At 45.1% G+C, this 25,048-nt stretch overlaps 1 protein-coding gene across 1 annotated transcript in view; it reads left to right on the forward strand.

The window, feature by feature from the left end:
* Positions 1-25,048, forward strand: part of LOC148442974 (cell surface glycoprotein CD200 receptor 1-B-like) — a 69,859-nt gene that overhangs the window by 22,189 nt on the left and 22,622 nt on the right. Inside the window, exons 2-3 of the mRNA XM_088463441.1 lie at positions 8,122-8,427; positions 21,266-21,520. Of these exons, the coding sequence (XP_088319567.1) occupies positions 8,122-8,427; positions 21,266-21,520 (561 nt within the window). The remainder of the gene's footprint in view (positions 1-8,121; positions 8,428-21,265; positions 21,521-25,048) is intronic.

The following is a 25,048-nucleotide window of genomic DNA, read 5'->3' on the forward strand; positions in this document are numbered from 1 at the left end:
TTAAAGGATTACATCGGTGACAGCATCCAAGTAGGCATGTCAGACAGTCCGTACATGTACTGGCAGGAAAAAGAGGCAATTTGGAGGCCCCTATACAAACTGGCTCTATTTTACCTGAGTTCCCCCCCCCTCCAGTGTGTACTCCGAAAGAATGTTTAGTGCAGCCGGGAACCTTGTTAGCGAAAGGCGTAGGAGGTTGCTTCTACAAAATGTGGAGAAGATGATGTTCATAAAAATGAATTATCAACTCTTCCAGGGAGACCAGCCTCCAGAACGTACAGAGGGACCTGTGGTGGTGGAATCCAGCGGGGACGAATTAATACTCTGTGAGGATGAGGATGTACACAACACTGAAGAGGGTGAGGAGTCGGTGAATGAGGAGGATGAGGACGACATCTTGCCTCCGTAGAGCCAGTTTGTGCAGGGACAGATTAATTGCCAGCTTGTTTTGTGGGGGCCCAAACGAACCAATCATTTCAGCCACAGTCGTGTGGCAGATCCTGGCGCTGAAATGATTGGTTTGTTAAAGTGTGCATGTCCTGTTTATACAACATAAGGGTGGGTGGGAGGACAATTCCATCTTGCACCTCTTTTTTTTCTTTGCATTATGTACAGTTTGGGGCCTAGTTTTTCAAACTGCCATCCTGTCTGCCACTGCAGTGTCACTCCTAGATGGGCCACGTGTTTGTGCCGCCCACTCGTGTCGCTTAGCATAGTCATCCAGCTACCTCGGTGCAACCTTTTGGACATAAAAACACTATTGTGAGGTGTTCAGAATAGACTGGAAATGAGTGGAAATTAAGGTTATTGAGGTTAATAATAGTATAGGAGCAGAAAAACCCACAAATTCAGTGATTTTAGCTGTTTTTATGCTTTTTTTCAAAAAAATACAGATCTAAAACACAAAACCCAGAACCCAAAACACGGAAGGGTGGTTTTGGCAAAACCAATCCAGATCCAAAACACGAAGAAAGTTCCAGATCCAAAACCAAAACACAAAACACGAAAAGTGGCCGGTGCACACCCCTAGTCTGCATACACTAAGAAATACTGGGCGTGCTAATGCATTGCTGTGCGATAGCACTGCCTATGCAAGATGCATACACATCGTGCGAGCAATCGTATCTAGCGATCGGTTCTGAATCAGGCCCTGTGTTTATAGTTACTACAGTCATGATACGCACTTCAAACAGCATCCTTTGTTATTGCTGAGGATCCTCAGATACACAAAATTGTGTATTGGCAGAATCTGCCATGAATACTACCAAAATCAAGCTAAACATTTATGAGCCATCTCCTAACCTGGACTTCAAAACCCTATTTGAAGATCATAGTGTTCCCTTTCCCTGACAGGCTGATAACCTAGCCAAACTTCCTATGCAGGTCGTGATGTGGACCTTCTAACAGTTCACTGAAGTTGAGTGCAGCTGCATCACCTATGTACTTAGCAGGGGGGCACTACACATCCACACTGGACACCCTAAGCCTGCACTTGCCTTTTCAAAGGACATGAGGAGGAGGGGACTGCAAGCCATGGGACATCCTATAGTGGCAGTCATACAATACAGTGGAAACAATATTCCAGGTCTATTCCTGAGGAAAGCTCAAGGCTGAGATGCACCATTTACTTAACAAAGTGACTTCCTCTCACAACAGTTTCATAACTCATACATAGTACAGCAGTGTATGGTGGGCGCTGTTGCTGTTGACAGGAGTAAGAGGGGAAAGGGGAGACAGGAGACCGTAGCCCCCGGCAGGCCCCTCCAGCAAGCCCGGGCATGTGTAATGAGTACCCACCTTCATCCTCTCAGCACCCCTGTCTGGAATGGCATCCTGCAATCAGTATCACTGCAGCAGTGCCGTACAGAGCATCCTGACAGGCAACCTACAGTCTGTGCAGCCGCTCGTAGTGTCCACAGGTCTCTCTGAGCAGTGCTGCACTTCCTGCTGCACTACAGATACCAGCGGAGGTCTAGTCCCATTTGCATGTAGGAGCGATGTGTCTCCATTATACACAATTAAATAGTGTTCACTTTATATATAAGATTCCTGTGTTATTTCCCATTGCAGACGCTACACACCACAACAAGATTGATATCGCTCCAGTCAGTGGTTTACTCACAGCCATAATCATCAGTACTCACTGGACACACCAGGTGCAGCGCTGAGTACAAACAACTTAATGTTCCCATACATCTGTGATGGCCGGGTCAGAGGATCAGTGAAATCCAATATATGATCGTCATTGGCAAATCTGTGAAATTTAACATGGTGGATTTCACTGATCTTGCGACAGATCGCGGTACATCGATTTCTGCCAGTCGGCATTACCGATCCTATCACAGGATCTGGCGATCCGTCGGCAGGTGTATGGGGGCCTTTACACCTGAATGCAATGAATGTGCACAGCTGGAGAATAAAATCCATGTTTGAACTGATTTTCTCATCTGTACTTGTTTTATTTTCCAGTAACTAATAATGATGTTTCCAGTAACTGATAATGATGTTTCCAGTAACTGATAATGATGGTGCAGTAACAGATAATGATGTTTCCAGTAACAGATAATGATGGTGCAGTAAATAATATTGTAAAGAAAATCTTCGTTTGGAAAGTAAAGGTGCAGAGAATATTGAGGTGTCTCAATTTTAGATTGCTGTGTAACCAGGGCCGTAGAGAGCCCGGCTGGGTCCAGGTAAAGGGGGGGTGGCCAAATCGTGGGAGGCGTGGCCACGCCCCCTTGAAAAAAAATAATAAAGAATAAATAACTGCGCGCTGGAGAGGGGGATGCTTTAAGCTCCCCAGCCCGGCGCTAAGCAGGAGTGGGGGCGCGATCAGCGTGATCGCTCCCCCCAACAGCCATAGGAGCCACGAGCAGCAGCCACGAGCAGTCTCGCACTGCAACCCAGCACAAGCCTGGGCCAGGGTAAACTGTACCCGCTCCCACCCTCCTCTCGGCGCCCATGTGTGTAGCCCCTCTTTGTGTTCTTTCTTAGTACATTGGAGGGCCAATTTGAATGTAAGAAAACACAATAGACAAAGATCCTAAATCTGAGAGACGCGCAAACCACTCGCAATGCCAATGCTTACATAGCTGAGTGATTTTTTGGATGATGCATGCCAGAGTGTACTCTGGGGAGGGGGGCGCTGTGAGCCCCTCATCCCGCTGCAAAACCAGGGGGTGGCACGATCATTGTGATCTTTGCCCCCCCCCCACAGGTAGAGGAGAAGAAACTGCTGCAGCTGTTTAGCGCCAGAAGTCTCCCTGGTCTCCCACTGCAGCCCAGCACACAGCAGCATGTGCTGGACTGCTGAAAGATAAGAGGGAAGGGTGGTGGTGTTGGACCCGGACCCATCCCGTGCCCCTCCCTTATGCAGTCTGACCCGGCAGTGCTAAGTTTCACTGCTCTGAAAGTAGCAGAAACAGCAAGGGATGTTTGGATCAGCTGCTTCTGCCCTTGAGTATTGTTGAATTGGTTTGGCAAAGTTATATCTGCTACTTGTAGCAAGTTGGATTCTTAATTATTGGGGCAGCCCGGCGCCTGATAATTAACATGATGAATGTACCCCTTAGTGTCTCTGCTGTCCCATAAGCACAGAAAACAGCCGTACTCTGTGAATACACCTTACAAACCTGACAGCAGTACAACCACCTGTGAATGCCCCCATACATCAGCAATCTCAAAACCACAATTGAACAATTTGAAGATTTATTGCCCGATCTTAGGATTTCCCAATCGAGCAATCTGCGCCCATACATTACAGCTCTTTTTCAGTGATTTGCAGATCGATTGCAGAAAACACAGATCAGACAATCCTGAAAGGCCCATCATTTTACTGGTAACGGTCTGCAAATCTGCTGATCATGGCCATACACTAGCAATCTACAGCCCCAATCGATCTGTGAAATCCAACATTTTGGACAATCAGATTTAACAATTCCAATCACTTTTTGGTTGCAATCTGCGATCTGTGAAGCCCATACACTGCAGATTTTTATACACAATCGATTGCAAATTGCACGATTGCTGCAATCCATCTCTGATGTATGGGGGCCTTAAGTTACAGCAATGATTCTATACATGATCGTTATAGTTGATTCCCTCCAACAGCACAGCCATGCTTTCATAAGTTTCTTTCCACTGCATAGGCCAGGGACGCTTAAAGGGAGTTTTTTCCCATTATGGAATAATTGATTACTTAAAGGAATCAATAAACAGTCGCCACCCAATAGTATTGTGCTGAACACCAAACTTAATCATTATACCATTAACATCACACACACACATTTTTCTTTTCAAAACATGTGGCCAAAGAAAAGTTTCTCTTTTAAAAGCTCAAATTTTTGTAACTTGAGCCAGAAGTTTCCACTGTTGCAGCCTAGAACCCAAAAGTTCGGTTTGTTGTTTTGACAGTTTTAAGTCACAAACCAAATCATTTAATTCTTCCCATTCTATGACGTGAGGTGATTTGTGCTGAGTTTTGGGGTGATACTGCGCTGTAATTTCTGTATCTTCTGACACGCTTTCCGCTGATGTCCCCAATTCACTGGTACACACACAAAGTACAGGAACAGGCAGACCTTCTCCATGAGGCACAGGGTTGAGTGCTGAAGACACTTCGGATACTGTAGTTGGTAGTGTACTTGGTTCTACTGGAATGCCCAGCAATACTAGTTAGACTGTTGTATGATTGACCACGCTAAGGAACTGGTAAGAGGAGAATTTCTCTAAAAAGACATACGGGATTTCTGCCCCTCGATGCATTTTTGGTACCAGGAGTGTTTGATCTACAATGAAACTGCAAAAATGTATACAGAGCTTTGCATTTTTTGTGTTATAAGTAGTATAAGTGTGGTTATTCTGCATGTAAGTGGCTACTTATGCTATCGATTTTCTCTATTGGACATTTTTGGCAGAATAACTCTCTCATCATGTGTAAAATGCATAACACGTGACAGCAGAAGTGAAAACCAATTACTGTACATGTTCATATAGCTCTGTTGTTATCATGGACAACCTGTTATCATAGAATCTCTCACGCCTACTCCAATGCCGGATGGTATGACTAGATGCAGCAGAATTCCAATTGAGACAGATCTCCTTGCCCAGACTATTCTTTACCAGACATCAACATAGGGGGGTATTCAATTAGACTGCGAAAAGTCGGATTCGGCGATAATTTATTGGCGATGACATCATTTTCACCTATTTGAATTATCCCCGTATTCAATTTCAGAGACTTTTCGCCGGTGCGAAAAGTCTTTGTAAAAAAATGGGGATAAGTTTTCATCATGTTTAACATGGCGAAAAAAAGTGCAGAAATGGGGTTTAGGGGTGCAGGCTATTTTTTGTCATTTAAATGTCATTTAAAATAAACTGTGTCAAAAAAATGTAAAAAAAAAAAATCGGGACACCCCAAAAAATTAGCTTTATTTTTGGGGTGAAGAAAAATAAAATAAGAAAAAACGGTTCTAAAATAGACAAATTACATCCACAGGGATTCCATTATATGCGGCAGATGTTTTCTTCATTGCGCAGAGTAGCGGCAGGTGCATTTTTGCAGAATTTTTTAAATTACCTTTAGGGACTTAAAAATATGCTTACCTCCATTTTCATGTACCCCAATTTGATAGCTTTTTTTTTCCCGTAAAAATAACTATTCCTAAGTGCTATTCTTTACCCCTTCTTCATAGCCACAAATATCTACCTGCTTCGGCTATATCAAACCCAGACTTCCTTCTGCAGGCAAAAATGGGGGTACCCATAGGGATCACTATGGGTATATTTCCTGAAAATTCACCTTTTTTTTTGTGGATCCAAATTCGCCGGGTCCCTTTTTCGCTCCTTTGAAATTGAATACGGGGATAAAGTGGGCACGCGCCCGTACTTTATCCCTGGAAAAGCTCTGATGTGGAGCGAAAAGTCCAGCATGGACTTTTCACTAGCAAATTGAATACGGCTCACATTATCTTATGCAATTTGATGAGAAGAGGGCCACTATGCCCAGTTACTCAGATGCGTTGTATCCTAAATATAGGATAACACATGAATCAAGTCATTAATTTTAGTCTCAAATATTTTGCCTTATTATATGTGATGGAATTTAAATGTATGTTTAATATTTCTCTCTCTCACTGTACACATTCTACAAGCATGATGTATTGTTAGTACTTGGATATTGTGGATACAATGGACCTCATTCAGAGTCCGTCGTTGCGGCCGCACGGTAGTACGCCACCGATGTTCACTAAACTGCGCATGCGTAAAGTTCGCAATGCGTGTGCGCAAACTAGCCGCTATGATCAGAAATTTCTCTCTCCTTGAACACAGCCAGGTCGGTAGTTTGAGTGACAGATTGAGGCGTTTGTGGGTGGTAACAGGGGAAGGTGCTTGAAAACGGGGGAGTGGAGATCCGAACGCAGGCGTGCCTAATTATGCGAACGGCGTTTTATGGGAGTGCATACGGTTTATGGGAGTGCATAATTAACAAAGCAGTGTCATGGCACACGTGACATGGGAGGTTTTACACTGACATGATCGTAGAGCTTAAGAGAGGGTATGGTCAACCTTTAGCTCTACGACCAGTTCCGATGGTTTCCGATGGTCGCGATTAATCCTTATATGGCCGGAGATGACGTGTAATGCGTACGAGATGGGGGCGTTTTTTTAGCGATCCGACCGCATCCTCCCCTTGGTCGGCCAGCTAACGATCCGATCTTAGGGACGCAACATGCGTGTGCATCATTTGCATATCCGGCCCCTTTTCCAGTACGACCGTGCGGCCGCAACGACCGACTCTGAATGAGGTCCAATATGTGGGTTCATATCTCATCTATACTTACTTTTATGCAGTTAACAGAATTAGAGTAAAGTATTATGCAAAAATTTTGTGGAGAAACCTTTAAAGAGTGCTCATGAAATAGAATTCTTTTCTCTCCTGTTGCTTTGTTGCATGTATTGTTACTCTATAGAGCATGGCCACGACCGATATGAGATAGGAAGAGATTGCCCAGTTATCAGGTATTTGTGATTCTTTATTACCTGTGCGGCATCTTCCTTTCCCCTTTTCCTTGATTGTGTACAGTGCCCAGATTCTATCCTGGTCACCAAGAGCCCAGTCACAGTACACGTTATAAGCCATCTTTATCATGGCACTACTAAGCTCTCTGACTTTTTGGTGTGAACTTACTGCATACATCACATTTACTTACAAACAGCGCAGTGTACTCACAAAGATACAAGATAACAAACACAAGAAAAGAAAAACGCTGATTTAAAATGGAGGAATGAAAACAAAGGTAAAATCGCCGCTTGTACTGTCAGGGGTGCGAGGGCCTCATGTCTCCTTATGGTGATCAGCCATCTTCCCACTGTGAGAACCCCCTCCCCCCCGGTTACTGATGGTCATGGTACAGTCCGGGGAGCTTCCTGATTACTTTCCTTTCTGTACGCCAGCAAGTAACATGGCATCCAGCGCTGAGGGTGGTTCTGCCCCAGTACCAGCAAATGGAGGAGAATGAGGAAGATGAGGAGGGCGATTCTGATGACATAGAGGATGAGGAGTCTGGGCAGGAGGCATACCCCGTAGCGCAGATAGAAGTTAGTCTTGCCGAGCACTTACTGTGATTAAATACTTTAATTTTGTAATTTAACATTTTCTAAATATCTAAAAAAAAAACCTTAATTGATTTCACATTTCTGATGGTATATTGGGATTCAGTGCAAAAATTACATAGAAATTGATATATATCTATCATGTCAGATGCAAAATGGCTGTTGAGTAGTGTAATCTGCCTCAGTAAGTAGCAGCGCCACCACCAGCTACTAATGTGCGTCAGACCTGTGCACAGCCTAGCCTGCTGGGAGGTGCAGAGTCACTGTTAGTGTTGGTAGGTTAGTGATGGAGAAATGTCACTCCTCTGCCCTTCAGTGGGGAATCTGGGTGCTTACTGCCCAAGCCCCACTAGCTGCGGCAATCTCCCAAAGAACAAAATGGCTGCTTGTCGGGCTGCAGTGAAGAATTGCAGCCTCACCTGTATTGTAGTCATTCACTATCTACAAAGCCAGGATCACAGCAAGCAGAGATTCCACTAATATGTCTGATTATTTTCTGTCTTTCAGATGTCTCTGTGATGTCTGTAACTGCTATAATCGGCTATCCTGTTATCCTGCAATGTGACAATGATACTGATCAGACCCTCATGTCTGTAATATGGAAGATTCATCTCCGGAATAACTATACATGTATATTGGCAAGGATGGTTTCAAATGAATCAGAACCACACAGCACCTGTAGTGCGAGACATAAATATTACAACTTATCACTGACTATAGATAGCGCTCAGATATCTGATAAAGGAAACTACACGTGTGAAATAGCAACTGCCCATGGGACATGTATCAATGTAACTACATTATACATATTAGGTAAGTAACAGTTTGTATCTGATATAATGCACAAGTAATGTTACTATATATAATTCTATAATATTTATATAGAATGTGAGTTCTGATGTGGCATATCATGTCTAAGTGGCTCTAGTGTGTGGTATAATGAGTATAAAGGGTACTACTGTGTGGCGTAATGTGTATAAGGGGCACTACTATGTGGAGTAATGTGTCTAAGGGGCACTACTGTGTGGTGTAATGGATATAAGGGGCACTACTGTGTGGCATAATGTGTATAATGGGCACTACTGTGTGGCATAATTTGTATAAGGGGCACTACTGTGTGGCATAATGTGTATGAAGGGCGCTACTGTGTAGAGCATTGTGTATAAGGGGCACTACTGTGTGGCATAATGTGTATAAGGGGCACTACTGTGTGGTGTAATGTGTATAAGGGACACTACTATGTAGAGTAATGTGTATAAGGGGCACTACTGTGTAGAGTAATATGTATAAGGGGCACTACTGTGTGGCTTAATGTGAATAAGGGGCACTACTGTGTGGTGTAATGTGTATAAGGGGCACTACTGTGTGACATAATTTGTATAAGGGGCACTACTGTGTAGAGTAATGTGTATAAGGGGCACTACTGTGGCGTAATGTGTTTAAGGGGCACTACTGAGTGTCATAATGTGTATAAGGGGCACTACTGTGTGGTGTAATGTGTATAAGGGACACTACTGTGTGGTGTAATGTGTATAAGGGGCACTACTGTGTGGCTTAATGTCAATAAGGGGTAATATGAGACATGTCAAGATAACACATTTGCAGGTGGGCACAAATTTATAGTTTGCAGGGGGAGCTGAACACCCTAACACTGGCCCTGGGCAAAGGAGTTCCTTGGTATTGGCACAAAAACTTAAAAGAAAACACTGAGATAGCATAATGACAGGAGCTGCTGCGAGAGCTCCATTTAAAAAAAAAAAAAGATGAAACCTGCAGTGTACCAGACACACAGACAGACAAAACAGGGAGAGTGTTGCTGTACAGCCAATATTAGAAACCTCTTAAAAGAACAGCAGCAGATACAAAGGCTGTTGGAGTTACTGTAGAGGGCCACTGTGAGAAACATAAACAGCAAGAAAAAGAGACAAGCAGCAGTGTGAGATACAGCAGAAACACAAAAAAAAGAGCCTGGGACTTGTGGTTCACCTGCTAATTATCCTGTAACAGAGATCAGAGCTTAAAGGCCTCCCTTTTTACATGTACATACTATTAAAGGTTCGGGACATGTACTATACATGCAACATTAATAGTTACCTGGGTCACTAATACTAGGTCAAGCTTCTTAAGCTATTAGGGTTTTATGCTATTGTCTTAAGGACATTGATCATTTGATATACGGTACTGTTGGAAATAGTCATCTATTTATCTGTACATTTATTGATCTACAGAGTTATGTACAGTCATGGCCAAAAGTTATGAGAATGACACAAGTATTGGCTTCATAAAGTTTGCTGCTTCAGTGTTTTTAGACCTTTTTGCCAGATGTTACTATAGTTTACTGAAGTAAAATTACAAGCACTTCATAAGTGTCAAAGGCTTTTATTGACAATTACATTAAGTTTATGCAAAGAGTCAATATTTGCAGTGTTGACCCTTCTTTTTCAAGACCTCTGCAATTCGCCCTGGCATGCTGTCAATCAAATTATGGGCCACATACTGACTGATGGCCGCCCATTCTTGCCTAATCAATGTTTGGAGTTTGTTAGAATTTGTGGGTTTTTGTTTGTCCATGTGCCTTTTGAGGATTGACCACAAGTTCTCAATGGAATTAAGGTCTGGGTAGATTCCTGGCCATGGACCCAAAATTTTGATGTTTTCTTCCCCGAGCCACTTAGTTATCACTTTTGCCGTATGGCAAGGTGCTCCATCATGCTGGAAAAGGCATTGTTCATCACCAAACTGTTCTTGGATGGTTGGGAGAAGTTGCTCTTGGATGATGTTTTGGTACCATTCTTTATTCATGGCTGTGTTCTTAGGCAAAATTGTAAGTGAGCCCACTCCCTTGGCTGAGAAGCAATCCCACACATGAATGGTCTCAGGATGCTTTACTGTTGGCATACTTATTATTATTATTATTATTATTATTATTATCCTTTATTTATATGGCGCCACAAGTGTTCCGCAGCGCCTTACATAGTACATAGAACTAATAAGTGAACAAGAAACAAATAACTTACAGTACATTACAGTGCAGGACAAGGACACAACTTATATACATTGCTGAAATAGTGATTAAAGCACTCACAATAAGCTGCCGGGAGTTGGCGGTCCCGTGTTAGGTGCCCTAATGGGGAGTAGAAGAAAATGTAAAGAGAAGCACATGAGGGAAGAGGTCCCTGCTCATGAGAGCTTACATTCTAAGGGGAGGGGCAGACAGACAGGCGTGACACAGAAGGGGAAGATAGGAAGGAAAGAGCATGAGGTGGGTTAGGAGGAGTGCTGGAAGGCCTTGATGAAGTAGTGGGTCTTGAGAGCCCGTTTGAAGATTTGTAGAGAGGTGGAGAGTCTGATAGGGAGAGGGAGAGCATTCCAAAGGTAGGGAGCAGCACGGGCAAAATCTCGGATGCGGGAGTGGGAGGAAGTAATCAGTTGGCAAGAGAGGCGGCATGCATTAGTTGAGCGAAGTGGGCGGGCGGGAGTGTGAAGCGAGAGAAGGTCAGAAATGTATGCGGGAGAGGATTTGGTGAGGGCTTTGTAGGTGAATGTAAGAACCTTGAATTGGCATCTGAAGGGGAAGGGGAGCCAGTGTAGGGCTTGAAGGAGAGGGGAAGCAGATATAGAACGTCTGGAGAGGAAGATGAGCCGAGCAGCAGCATTGAGAACAGATTGTAGTGGAGAGAAGTGAGAGACTGGGAGGCCAGCTAGGAAAAGGTTACAGTAGTCCAATCTGGATATGACCAGTGAGTGGATGAGGGTTTTAGTGGCATCCTGGGTGAGGAAGGGTCTAATCCTGGAGATATTTTTTAGGTGAAAACGGCAGGACTGCAAGAGGTGCTGAATGTGCGGTTTAAAGGAGAGGGAGGAGTCTAGGATAACTCCAAGACAGCGCACTTTGGGGCTAGAGGAGATAGTTGTGCCATCAATAGATAACGAAATTGTGGAAAGTGATGTAGTGGAAGAGGGTGGGAAGATGATCAGCTCAGTCTTAGACATGTTAAGTTTAAGAAAGCGCTGGGACATCCACGAAGAGACAGCAGAGAGACAGTTGGAGATACGGGTAAGGAGCTCAGGGGTGAGCTCAGGGGTGGAAAGGTAAATTTGAGTATCATCTGCATAGAGATGATATTGGAGGTCAAAGGAGTTAATGAGTTCACCTAAAGAGGATGTATATAGGGAGAAAAGGAGAGGTCCAAGAACAGAACCTTGGGGAACTCCTACCTTTAGTGGAAGTGGAGGGGAAGAGGAGTCATGAGAGGACACAGCGAAGGAATGATCAGAGAGGTAGGAGGAAAGCCAGGAGAGGGCAGTGTCACGTAAACCGAGAGAGTAAAGGATTTGCAGGAGGAGAGGGTGGTCTACAGTGTCAAATGCAGCAGAGAGGTCAAGGAGAATGAGCAGAGAGTAGTGGCCCTTGGATTTGGCAGCAAGGAGGTCGTTGCTGACTTTCGTGAGGGCAGTTTCCGTGGAGTGGAGAGATCGGAAGCCAGATTGAGATGAGTCAAGGAGGGAGTGGGAGGAAAGAAAGGTGGTAAGGCGGTTGTAGACAATACGCTCAAGGAGTTTGGAAGCAAAAGGGAGAAGAGAGATGGGTCAATAGTTTGAAAGTATGTTAGGATCAAGGGTAGGTTTTTTAAGAATGGGGGAGACAAGAGCATGTTTGAATGCAGAAGGGACAGTGCCAGATGATAGGGAAAGATTAAGGAGGTGAGCCAGATGGGAACAGGCAGAAGGAGACAGGTGGGAGAGGAGACGGGAAGGGATAGGGTCAAGAGGGGAGGTGGAAGGAGGGGAGGACCGGATGAGGGCCAAGACTTCCTCTCCAGAATCAGGGGAGAAGGATGTCAGAGTTGGTGAGACAGAAGGGGAGGGGTGGTAAGGGCAAGGAGGGAGAGGAGTGCTGAGGGTCTGATGGGATATGATGTCCTCACGTATGGAGTCAATTTTAGATGTAAAGTAGGTGGCAAAGTCGAGGGCAGAGAGCGAGGAGGGAAGGCCAGGAGGGGAAGGGCAGAGTAGGGAGTTGAAAGTGGCAAAGAGACGCCGGGGGTTTGAGGACTGGGAGGAGATGAGGTTCTTGAAATATGTTTGTTTGGAGAGAGACAGGGCAGCACTGTAGGAGGAGAGAATAAATTTGAAATGGAGGAAGTCAGCCTTAGAGCGTGACTTTCTCCACTGACGCTCCGCAATTCTTGAACACTTTTGTAGGTATCTGGTGCACTTCTCAACCGTCCTGATATTGGTGGAACAGTCCTGCTTTTTGGCCACTGTCCCATCATCCCGCTCAAGGACCATCCACCTCTGAATAAGGCCCAGTGAGTAAAGGGAAAGCAGCTATCTTGTAACTAAAATCTGGAACACTTTGGACAAAGTCTAAATTTAAAGAAGCCTCAGAGATCACAGGCATATTGTAGCTCCCTCCAAGGCAAACATTCAGGTAGATTAATGTATATTTCAGGAGTTTGTAAGCTACAAATTCATTACTCAGGAGCAAGTGATCACTGTTATAGTTATTCCCATTAATTTTTAATGAAACATGGCAAAAATAGACAGAGCTAACATTAGGTAAAGGAATGCACACATATGCTCTGCGCATATAAGGACATGAAGGGGCTCTATGGAATATAAAGTGGTATGAGGAGAATTTGAGGCATATAAGGGCATGAGAGATCTCTGAGATATATAAAGGGGCATGATGTGGCTCTTGGCATACAAAGGCTTATGGGGGTTCTGAGGCACATAAAGGGGCATGAGGGGGCTCTGAGGCATATAAGGAGATGAGGGTCTCAGAGGCATATGAGGGGACATAATGTGGCTCTGGGCAAACAAAGGCTTATGGGGGCTCTGAGGCACATAAGGGGGTATGAGGGGCTCAGAGACATATAAAAGGGCATGAAGGAGCTCTGTGACATATAAAAAGGTGATGGGGGTGTCAGAGGCAAGGTGAATGTAAAGTAGATTGCATAAAAAGGCAGTGCACTCAGGTAGTGGTGCCATGAGCAGCGGGAAGTAGAGCAATACACTGAGCAGGATGCTCAAGGTGGCTGTACAGGCTGCAAGATGCATGGCCGGAGGGTCCAAAGAATGATCCGAGTGGTACTGGAGCAACGATATTGGCTGTAGGGTGCTGTTCCAGACGTGGGTGCCATCCCCATTTCTCTGAGTCCTGTCTGACGGTACTGCTTGCACACCCCTAGTTATTGCCCTGTGTAATGGGACTTGCAGGGGCCTGAAATCTGAGAAATAAAATGGCTGTTACCAAGAAATGGTGGTAACCCTGGTTCTCCCCGTGTCTGCATGGATTTCCTCCTGGTGCTTTGGTTCCCCATAAACTCCAAACAGGGGTCTGTTATAAGAAGCAGGACTGAGAAGCAGGGACCTGTGGGGGAAATATATGATACTGTGGTGAAAAGTAGTGAGAAGCAGGAGGCTGTTGTGAGATGCAGGGGACAGGAGCAAGAATCAGGAGACTGTTGTGAAATGCAGGGGGCAGTAGTGAGAAGCAGGAGGCTGTTGTGAAATGCAGGGGGCAGTAGTGAGAGGCAGGAGGCTGTTGTAAGACACAGGGGGCAGGAGTAAGAAGCAGGAGGTTGTTATGAGATGCAAGGGGCTGTGGCGAGATGACATTGCTCACGTGCGAAGCCAGGGTGGGTTGCTAGTTGGTAGATAAATTGGCTTCTGACAATAATTAACCCCAGTGTGTGTACATGTTATAGGAAATAAAGATTGTAAGCTCCACTGGGTCAGAAACTGATGGTAATCACAGAATATTCTCTGTAAAGTGCTGCGGAATATGTGTGTGCTATATAAACAGCTGCTAATATGTAAATAAATAATAAAAGGACTAGCCCAAATCATAGTAAGACAGCACCTAAGGCTTCAATGGACTTGTGTTTTCCAGTACTGCCTCAATCTATTCCGCTATAACTCCAACCTACAGTAGAACACTTTTTTTCCTATGACTGATACTCGTGATGCAGACACAGCCTTCCATATCAGTTACTAATTTGATTGGAACTGGTCACATGAGACAGATTCTGTAGCATTTCCATAGCGATCTCCCAGCTGTTCCAGACACAAACATGCAACAACTTTGTACCAGATTAATCTAAATTGTGCAGGTTCTCCATCCATATTGCTGTGTGTATTGGCAGCTTATGTAATGTTTTGTACATAAGCTCCCCGTGTCTGCATGGATTTCCTCCTGGTGCTTTGGTTCCCCATAAACTCCAAATATATATATATATATATATATATATATATATTGTGATAGGATCACTGGTAAAATGGTCTGTGGCAGGGACATTTATCCCAGATTCCTGTCCTATGTGTTTAAAATCCCCAGGAGAAAGTCTGCAGTGTAGCAGGCTTGAGTTTCGGCTTTTTGAAAAGCCGGTTTGGGACCTGGGGGTTGTGGGTGAGAGGAGAGGGAGGGCTCCACCCACGGCCACTCCAGGTTTTGGTTCTCGCAGCCTGGTAACAGGCTTGTTAAGGTTTCCACCTGAGAGTGGCCAATATAAGCCTAGTGTGTTGAGGGCTGATTGTCTCACCTGGGAGAGCAGACAGGGAGTTTGCTCAGAGACACTTGGAAACCTAACCGTGAGTGTTGTGCTGTGCTTTTGTTGCTGGTGAGGTCATTAGGTCCTGCCAGGTTCTGGTAGTGAGGGAACTACCTGTGAAGTTAGTGCCCCGACAGGGCTAGGATTTATGTTTATGTTTTCTTTATATTTCTGACATTGTACAATAAAGACTGGCGCCGACCAGCTTGTACTTGCATCCAGACTGGTGTGCTGCTTCCCTGCTGCTGTGTGTGTAAGGAAGAAGTCCTCTACCCAGGAGAGGGACCCCCAAACCTAACTGTGTCACAATATATATATAATATTAAAGTTCCCGGTTCTGGAGTCTGTGTGTTCATCCGGGCTAATCTATTGGACCACTGGACGGATTTTGATGGGGTTATCACTATTCTATACAACATTGGTCGAGGAAGGTTTAGGTGTATGAACCATTCATCTGTAACAAAAGGGAGAAGAGCAGTGACTATTTTACTGAAGCAGTCACAGAAATAAATCTTATCTTATACCAAGCTGAAGTAGTGTAGCTGCCCATAGTGCTGAAACAGCAAAGTGAGAGATGTATTTACACCCCTTGCATTGCAACATGGTTTGTCCATGTACAGAGATACTTGTTCTATCTTACTCTATTCCCAAATCTGAATCAGGGACAGAGAGTAAGAGACAGCCTTCAACGAACCCATGAAGATGCCCTGATGCAGTCACAGTAGCCAGGAAGGGGACAGGGAAGGCATAACTATCAGGAATTTAATAAAAACAAACAACCATGAGAACACCATCGAATGATTTCCATTCATTGGTGGCACACATTAGACTGTCACCATCAAATGGTAAAAACACTACCATCAGAACACAAACAAATCATTGGTTAGTAACCATCGGATTCCGATGTCCATCCCTATGCTGAACCTGCAGGCGGACCCCAGCCAATACTCCTCCACCATGAAGTGCTCCCTCTCCAGCGTAATGCTCCTGCTCAGCCACACGCCTTTGGGTACATTTTGCAAAAAGGACATTGCTCATCGCCATGTTCAGCAGTTGGGGAGGGGTGCGCACATAGGATGTAGAAATATGCACAGATGCCCCAGCTAGGGGTGCCGAGAGGGAGGGGAGCAAGTACTAATTACCTGGCCCGAGCTTGTTGGAGGGGCCCGGCTGGGTCTGGGTCAGAAGCCCCCCACCCTTACCTGTTATCAGCCAGCACTGCTGTGTGCTGGGCTGCCGTGGGAGCCTGCAGCAGAAACAGTCTCCTCTACCTGTGAGGGTAAGCAGTCACACTGATCGCGACCCCCTGGATTTGCACCGGGCTAAGGGTCTCACAGTGCCCCCCTCCACAGTGCGCTGCAAATAGGTTTTTTAATTTTCTGTGTTTTCTAAGGGGGTGTGGCCATGTCCCCAATGACACGGCCAAGCCCCTCCCCCCGGGCCCGGGATGGCTCTCTGAGGCCCTGGCTCCAGCCCCAGGCACATGCTGCTGATAATGCTTACAGTAGCTGCAATACAAATCTCTCATCTTCCTGCCTTCCCAGCACATCTCAGTGGCCAGGCCCCGGCCAGTTGCAGGGCAGTAGCAGTGGATGTTGTGGTGACACTGCTGGTGAGATGTAAGGGGCAGGAGTGAGAAGCAGATGGCTGCGGTGTGATGCAGGGGTCTGTTATAAGAAGCAGGACTGAGAAGCAGGGACCTGTGGGGGAAATATATGATACTGTGGTGAAAAGTAGTGAGAAGCAGGAGGCTGTTGTGAGATGCAGGGGGCAGTAGTGAGAAGCAGGAGGCTGTTGTGAAATGCAGGGGGCAGTAGTGAGAAGCAGGAGGCTGTTGTGAAATGCAGGGGGCAGTAGTGAGAAGCAGATGGCTGCGGTGTGATGCAGGGGTCTGTTATAAGAAGCAGGACTGAGAAGCAGGGACCTGTGGGGGAAATATATGATACTGTGGTGAAAAGTAGTGAGAAGCAGGAGGCTGTTGTAAGACACAGGGGGCAGGAGTAAGAAGCAGGAGGTTGTTATGAGATGCAAGGGGCTGTGGCGAGATGACATTGCTCACATGCGAAGCCAGGGTGGGTTGCTAGTTGGTAGATAAATTGGCTTCTGACAATAATTAACCCCAGTGTGTGTACATGTTATAGGAAATAAAGATTGTAAGCTCCACTGGGTCAGAAACTGATGGTAATCACAGAATATTCTCTGTAAAGTGCTGCGGAATATGTGTGTGCTATATAAACAGCTGCTAATATGTAAATAAATAATAAAAGGACTAGCCCAAATCATAGTAAGACAGCACCTAAGGCTTCAATGGACTTGTGTTTTCCAGTACTGCCTCAATCTATTCCGCTATAACTCCAACCTACAGTAGAACACTTTTTTTCCTATGACTGATACTCGTGATGCAGACACAGCCTTCCATATCAGTTACTAATTTGATTGGAACTGGTCACATGAGACAGATTCTGTAGCATTTCCATAGCGATCTCCCAGCTGTTCCAGACACAAACATGCAACAACTTTGTACCAGATTAATCTAAATTGTGCAGGTTCTCCATCCATATTGCTGTGTGTATTGGCAGCTTATGTAATGTTTTGTACATAAGCTCCCCGTGTCTGCATGGATTTCCTCCTGGTGCTTTGGTTCCCCATAAACTCCAAATATATATATATATATATATATATATATATTGTGATAGGATCACTGGTAAAATGGTCTGTGGCAGGGACATTTATCCCAGATTCCTGTCCTATGTGTTTAAAATCCCCAGGAGAAAGTCTGCAGTGTAGCAGGCTTGAGTTTCGGCTTTTTGAAAAGCCGGTTTGGGACCTGGGGGTTGTGGGTGAGAGGAGAGGGAGGGCTCCACCCACGGCCACTCCAGGTTTTGGTTCTCGCAGCCTGGTAACAGGCTTGTTAAGGTTTCCACCTGAGAGTGGCCAATATAAGCCTAGTGTGTTGAGGGCTGATTGTCTCACCTGGGAGAGCAGACAGGGAGTTTGCTCAGAGACACTTGGAAACCTAACCGTGAGTGTTGTGCTGTGCTTTTGTTGCTGGTGAGGTCATTAGGTCCTGCCAGGTTCTGGTAGTGAGGGAACTACCTGTGAAGTTAGTGCCCCGACAGGGCTAGGATTTATGTTTATGTTTTCTTTATATTTCTGACATTGTACAATAAAGACTGGCGCCGACCAGCTTGTACTTGCATCCAGACTGGTGTGCTGCTTCCCTGCTGCTGTGTGTGTAAGGAAGGAGTCCTCTACCCAGGAGAGGGACCCCCAAACCTAACTGTGTCACAATATATATATAATATTAAAGTTCCCGGTTCTGGAGTCTGTGTGTTCGTCCGGGCTAATCTATTGGACCACTGGACGGATTTTGATGGGGTTATCACTATTCTATACAACATTGGTCGAGGAAGGTTTAGGTGTATGAACCATTCATCTGTAACAAAAGGGAGAAGAGCAGTGACTATTTTACTGAAGCAGTCACAGAAATAAATCTTATCTTATACCAAGCTGAAGTAGTGTAGCTGCCCATAGTGCTGAAACAGCAAAGTGAGAGATGTATTTACACCCCTTGCATTGCAACATGGTTTGTCCATGTACAGAGATACTTGTTCTATCTTACTCTATTCCCAAATCTGAATCAGGGACAGAGAGTAAGAGACAGCCTTCAACGAACCCATGAAGATGCCCTGATGCAGTCACAGTAGCCAGGAAGGGGACATGGAAGGCATAACTATCAGGAATTTTATAAAAACAAACAACCATGAGAACACCATCGAATGATTTCCATTCATTGGTGGCACACATTAGACTGTCACCATCAAATGGTAAAAACACTACCATCAAACACAAACAAATCATTGGTTAGTAACCATCGGATTCCGATGTCCATCCCTATGCTGAACCTGCAGGCGGACCCCAGCCAATACTCCTCCACCATGAAGTGCTCCCTCTCCAGCGTAATGCTCCTGCTCAGCCACACGCCTTTGGGTACATTTTGCAAAAAGGACATTGCTCATCGCCATGTTCAGCAGTTGGGGAGGGGTGCGCACATAGGATATAGAAATATGCACAGATGCCCCAGCTAGGGGTGCCGAGAGGGAGGGGAGCAAGTACTAATTACCTGGCCCGAGCTTGTTGGAGGGGCCCGGCTGGGTCTGGGTCAGAAGCCCCCCACCCTTACCTGTTATCAGCCAGCACTGCTGTGTGCTGGGCTGCCGTGGGAGCCTGCGGCAGAAACAGTCTCCTCTACCTGTGAGGGTAAGCAGTCACACTGATCGCGACCCCCTGGATTTGCACCGGGCTAAGGGTCTCACAGTGCCCCCCTCCACAGTGCGCTGCAAATAGGTTTTTTAATTTTCTGTGTTTTCTAAGGGGGTGTGGCCATGTCCCCAATGACACGGCCAAGCCCCTCCCCCCGGGCCCGGGATGGCTCTCTGAGGCCCTGGCTCCAGCCCCAGGCACATGCTGCTGATAATGCTTACAGTAGCTGCAATACAAATCTCTCATCTTCCTGCCTTCCCAGCACATCTCAGTGGCCAGGCCCCGGCCAGTTGCAGGGCAGTAGCAGTGGATGTTGTGGTGACACTGCTGGTGAGATGTAAGGGGCAGGAGTGAGAAGCAGATGGCTGCGGTGTGATGCAGGGGGTCTGTTATAAGAAGCAGGACTGAGAAGCAGGGACCTCTGGGGGAAATATATGATACTGTGGTGAAAAGTAGTGAGAAGCAGGAGGCTGTTGTGAGATGCAGGGGGCAGTAGTGAGAAGCAGGAGGCTGTTGTAAGACACAGGGGGCAGGAGCAAGAATCAGGAGACTGTTGTGAAATGCAGGGGGCAGTAGTGAGAGGCAGGAGGCTGTTGTGAGATGCAGGGGGCAGTAGTGAGAAGCAGGAGGCTGTTGTGAAATGCAGGGGGCAGTAGTGAGAAGCAGGAGGCTGTTGTGAGATGCAGGGGGCAGTAGTGAGAAGCAGGAGGCTGTTGTAAGACACAGGGGGCAGGAGCAAGAATCAGGAGACTGTTGTGAAATGCAGGGGGCAGTAGTGAGAGGCAGGAGGCTGTTGTGAAATGCAGGGGGCAGTAGTGAGAAGCAGGAGGCTGTTGTAAGACACAGGGGGCAGGAGTAAGAAGCAGGAGGTTGTTATGAGATGCAAGGGGCTGTGGCGAGATGACATTGCTCACGTGCGAAGCCAGGGTGGGTTGCTAGTTGGTAGATAAATTGGCTTCTGACAATAATTAACCCCAGTGTGTGTACATGTTATAGGAAATAAAGATTGTAAGCTCCACTGGGTCAGAAACTGATGGTAATCACAGAATATTCTCTGTAAAGTGCTGCGGAATATGTGTGTGCTATATAAACAGCTGCTAATATGTAAATAAATAATAAAAGGACTAGCCCAAATCATAGTAAGACAGCACCTAAGGCTTCAATGGACTTGTGTTTTCCAGTACTGCCTCAATCTATTCCGCTATCACTCCAACCTACAGTAGAACACTTTTTTTCCTATGACTGATACTCGTGATGCAGACACAGCCTTCCATATCAGTTACTAATTTGATTGGAACTGGTCACATGAGACAGATTCTGTAGCATTTCCATAGCGATCTCCCAGCTGTTCCAGACACAAACATGCAACACCTTTGTACCAGATTAATCTAAATTGTGCAGGTTCTCCATCCATATTGCTGTGTGTATTGGCAGCTTATGTAATGTTTTGTACAGTAAGGCTTAACTTATAAATGAAGTACTCTGTATATAGGTGAATTATTTAAGAAAATTCAGACATATATTACACTCAAATGTGTATCATTTTTGCATTTTGATGTTACAGCAATAAGATAAGTGATTGCTAATAACAGCCTATGAAGATATATTTCTCCCTGGAATTTTAGGCTATTGATAAATTGATGACCATTTTTAATTAAACTAAATTTGTAGCACTGTATAATATATATAAGTGACAGGTTTCCAATGACAGTGTATTTTGCATTCAATATTATTATCCTTTAAATCCCTCTGGCAAAATTACCAACAATCGGCGGCTTTGGAAACCTGTTTCTTTGTAAATATTCCCCTCTAGTTCTTTTTTTCTTTTCTAGCTGAGCCCTCGGTGACCCTGGGATTAGACAGAGACGGGTCTCCTGAGTGCAGAGCCATCGGGGGGTACCCTGCGGCAGACGTCTCCTGGGTCCCACATTCACAGGATATAAACACAACAAGTACAGAGGATCCGGATGGGACATGGACAGTGATCAGTGTGTACAGCGTGATGGGCGGCAATGTGTCCTCTGTGACCTGTGTTATTTCTCATCCTACGTTTATGGATCCCCAGAAGAAATACCTCTCAGTGTCTGGTGGATACAGTAAGTGCTCTCACCATTTCTGAGTTACAATTCTGCATTGCAAGTCTATAATATAACTGTATAAATCAGGGTTACAGCATGTAGTACCGTTAATGGCGGCTTGGGGGACTCAATGCTGATGGCAATAATATATTCTAAAATCCAATTTCCAATGAAACAAATAAATGGGACAATATGTGATGCGCTAACTAAACACACAGCAGTTATCCCTAATGCAGGGGACAGAAAGCTTTGCTTCTACTGTCAGATGTCGTAGCGATGGGTTTAACACGGATACCACAGTATTTATGTACTTATATAGCAGCAACATATTTTGTTGCACTTTACAATTGAGATGTACTGTAAATGAAAACAAATAAAATGGACAATGTGCCATCATCCAAATAAACGATTACCCCCCAAATCCCCCCACACACGCAAAGCATGTACCAAGCTAATGTTGATCAAATTATAACAGGGATTATATTAACAATCATTGTTTTCCATTTAAACATGTACAATACACATTCACAGTGATATTTTTATGGGATAGATAACATTGTGCACTATTAGCTGCAGTATGGAATATAAGCCGTATGTACAATATAGCACTGCACAGATATATGTGTCCTATGTACAACACAGCACTGCACAGATATATGTGTCCTATGTACAACACAGCACTGCACAGATATATGTGTCCTATGTACAACACAGCACTGCACAGATATAGGTGTCCTATGTACAACACAGCAGAGCACAGGTAGATGTGTCCTATGTACAACACAGCACTGCACAGATATAGGTGTCCTATGTACAACACAGCAGAGCACAGGTATAGGTGTCCTATGTACAACACAGCACTCTACAGATATATGTGTCCTATGTACAACACAGCACTACACAGATATATGTGTCCTATGTACAACACAGCACTACACATGTATAAGTGTCCTATGTACAACACAGCACTACATAGATATATGTGTCCTATGTACAACACAGCACTACACAGATATATGTGTCCTATGTACAACACAGCACGACACAGATATATGTGTCCTATGTACAATACAGCACTGCACAGATATATGTGTCCTATGTACAACACAGCAGAGCACAGGTATATGTGTCCTATGTACAACACAGCACTGCACAGATATAGGTGTCCTATGTACAATACAGCACTGCACAGATATATGTGTCCTATGTACAACACAGCACTGCACAGATATATGTGTCCTATGTACAACACAGCACTGCACAGATATATGTGTCCTATGTACAACACAGCACTGCACAGATATATGTGTCCTATGTACAATACAGCACTGCACAGATATATGTGTCCTATGTACAATACAGCACTGCACAGATATATGTGTCCTATGTACAACACAGCACTGCACAGATATATGTGTCCTATGTACAATACAGCACTGCACAGATATATGTGTCCTATGTACAATAGAGCACTGCACAGGTATATGTGTCCTATGTACAACACAGCACTGCACAGATATATGTGTCCTATGTACAACACAGCACTGCACAGATATAGGTGTCCTATGTACAATACAGCACTGCACAGATATATGTGTCCTATGTACAACACAGCAGAGCACAGGTTGATGTGTCCTATGTACAACACAGAAATCCACAGATATATGTGTCCTATGTACAACACAGCACTGCACAGATATAGGTGTCCTATGTACAACACAGCACTGCACAGGTAGATGTGTCCTTTGTACAACACAGCACGACACAGATATATGTGTCCTATGTACAACACAGCACTACACATGTATAAGTGTCCTATGTACAACACAGCACTGCACAGATATAGGTGTCCTATGTACAACACAGCACTGCACAGATATATGTGTCCTATGTACAACACAGCACTGCACAGATATATGTGTCCTATGTACAACACAGCACTGCACAGATATAGGTGTCCTATGTACAACACAGCAGAGCACAGGTAGATGTGTCCTATGTACAACACAGCACTGCACAGATATAGGTGTCCTATGTACAACACAGCAGAGCACAGGTATATGTGTCCTATGTACAACACAGCACTCTACAGATATATGTGTCCTATGTACAACACAGCACTACACAGATATATGTGTCCTATGTACAACACAGCACTACACATGTATAAGTGTCCTATGTACAACACAGCACTACACAGATATATGTGTCCTATGTACAACACAGCACTACACAGATATATGTGTCCTATGTACAACACAGCATGACACAGATATATGTGTCCTATGTACAACACAGCACGACACAGATATATGTGTCCTATGTACATCACAGCACTGCACAGATATATGTGTCCTATGTACAACACAGCACTCTACAGATATATGTGTCCTATGTACAACACAGCACTACACAGATATATGTGTCCTATGTACAACACAGCACTACACAGGTAGATGTGTCCTATGTACAACACAGCAATACACAGATATATGTCCTATGTACAACACAGCACTACACATGTATAAGTGTCCTATGTACAACACAGCACTCTACAGATATATGTGTCTTATGTACAACACAGCACTACACAGATATATGTGTCCTATGTACAACACAGCACTACACAGGTAGATGTGTCCTATGTACAACACAGCAATACACAGATATATGTCCTATGTACAACACAGCACTACACATGTATAAGTGTCCTATGTACAACACAGCACTCTACAGATATATGTGTCCTATGTATAACACAGCACTCAGATATATGTGTCCTATGTACAACACAGCACTGCACAGATATATGTGTCCTATGTACAGCACAGCACTACACAGATATATGTGTCCTATGCACAACACAGCACTACACAGGTAGATGTGTCCTATGTACAACACAGCACTACACAGGTAGATGTGTCCTACAGTATGCACAACATAGCACTGTACAGGTAGATGTGTCCTATGCACAACATAGCCCTGCACAGGTAGATGTGTCCTATGCACAACACAGCACTGCACAGGTAGATTGTCCTATGTACAACACAGCACTGCACAGGTAGATTGTCCTATGCACAAGATAGAACTACACAGCAGACTAGCCGACATTTAGCTCCCTCCTTCCGTGAGGGAGCTGTCGGGCTTACAGAGAAGGGGGGCGTGGCGCGGTCAAAGGGACGGGACCCGGCAGTGACTCGTTATTGGGGGCGGAGCATGGGGGCGTGACAGCGCGATCGTGTCATCGTGGCTCCGCCCTCTCTTCACAATGCTGATATTAATGGCATTGTGGAGCAGGGGGCGGAGCCACGATGACGCAATTCAGCGCGAATCACATCACCGGCCCCCCCGCTGCCGAGCTTTATACTTACAAGTGTGCAGGGTGCAGACACGTCGCCGGAGGTCGGGAGACTTGCCTGCTTTCCCCAGAGACCGGGAGCGGCACCCTATTTTCGGGAGGCTGCCGGCCCAATCGGAAGAGTGGGCAAGTATGGACTATACAGGTAGATGTGTCCTATGTACAACACAGCACTGCAC

Source organism: Taudactylus pleione, unplaced genomic scaffold, assembly GCF_031769625.1.
Source record: "Taudactylus pleione unplaced genomic scaffold, aTauple2 ptg001374l, whole genome shotgun sequence".
Classification (NCBI taxonomy): domain Eukaryota; kingdom Metazoa; phylum Chordata; class Amphibia; order Anura; family Myobatrachidae; genus Taudactylus; species Taudactylus pleione.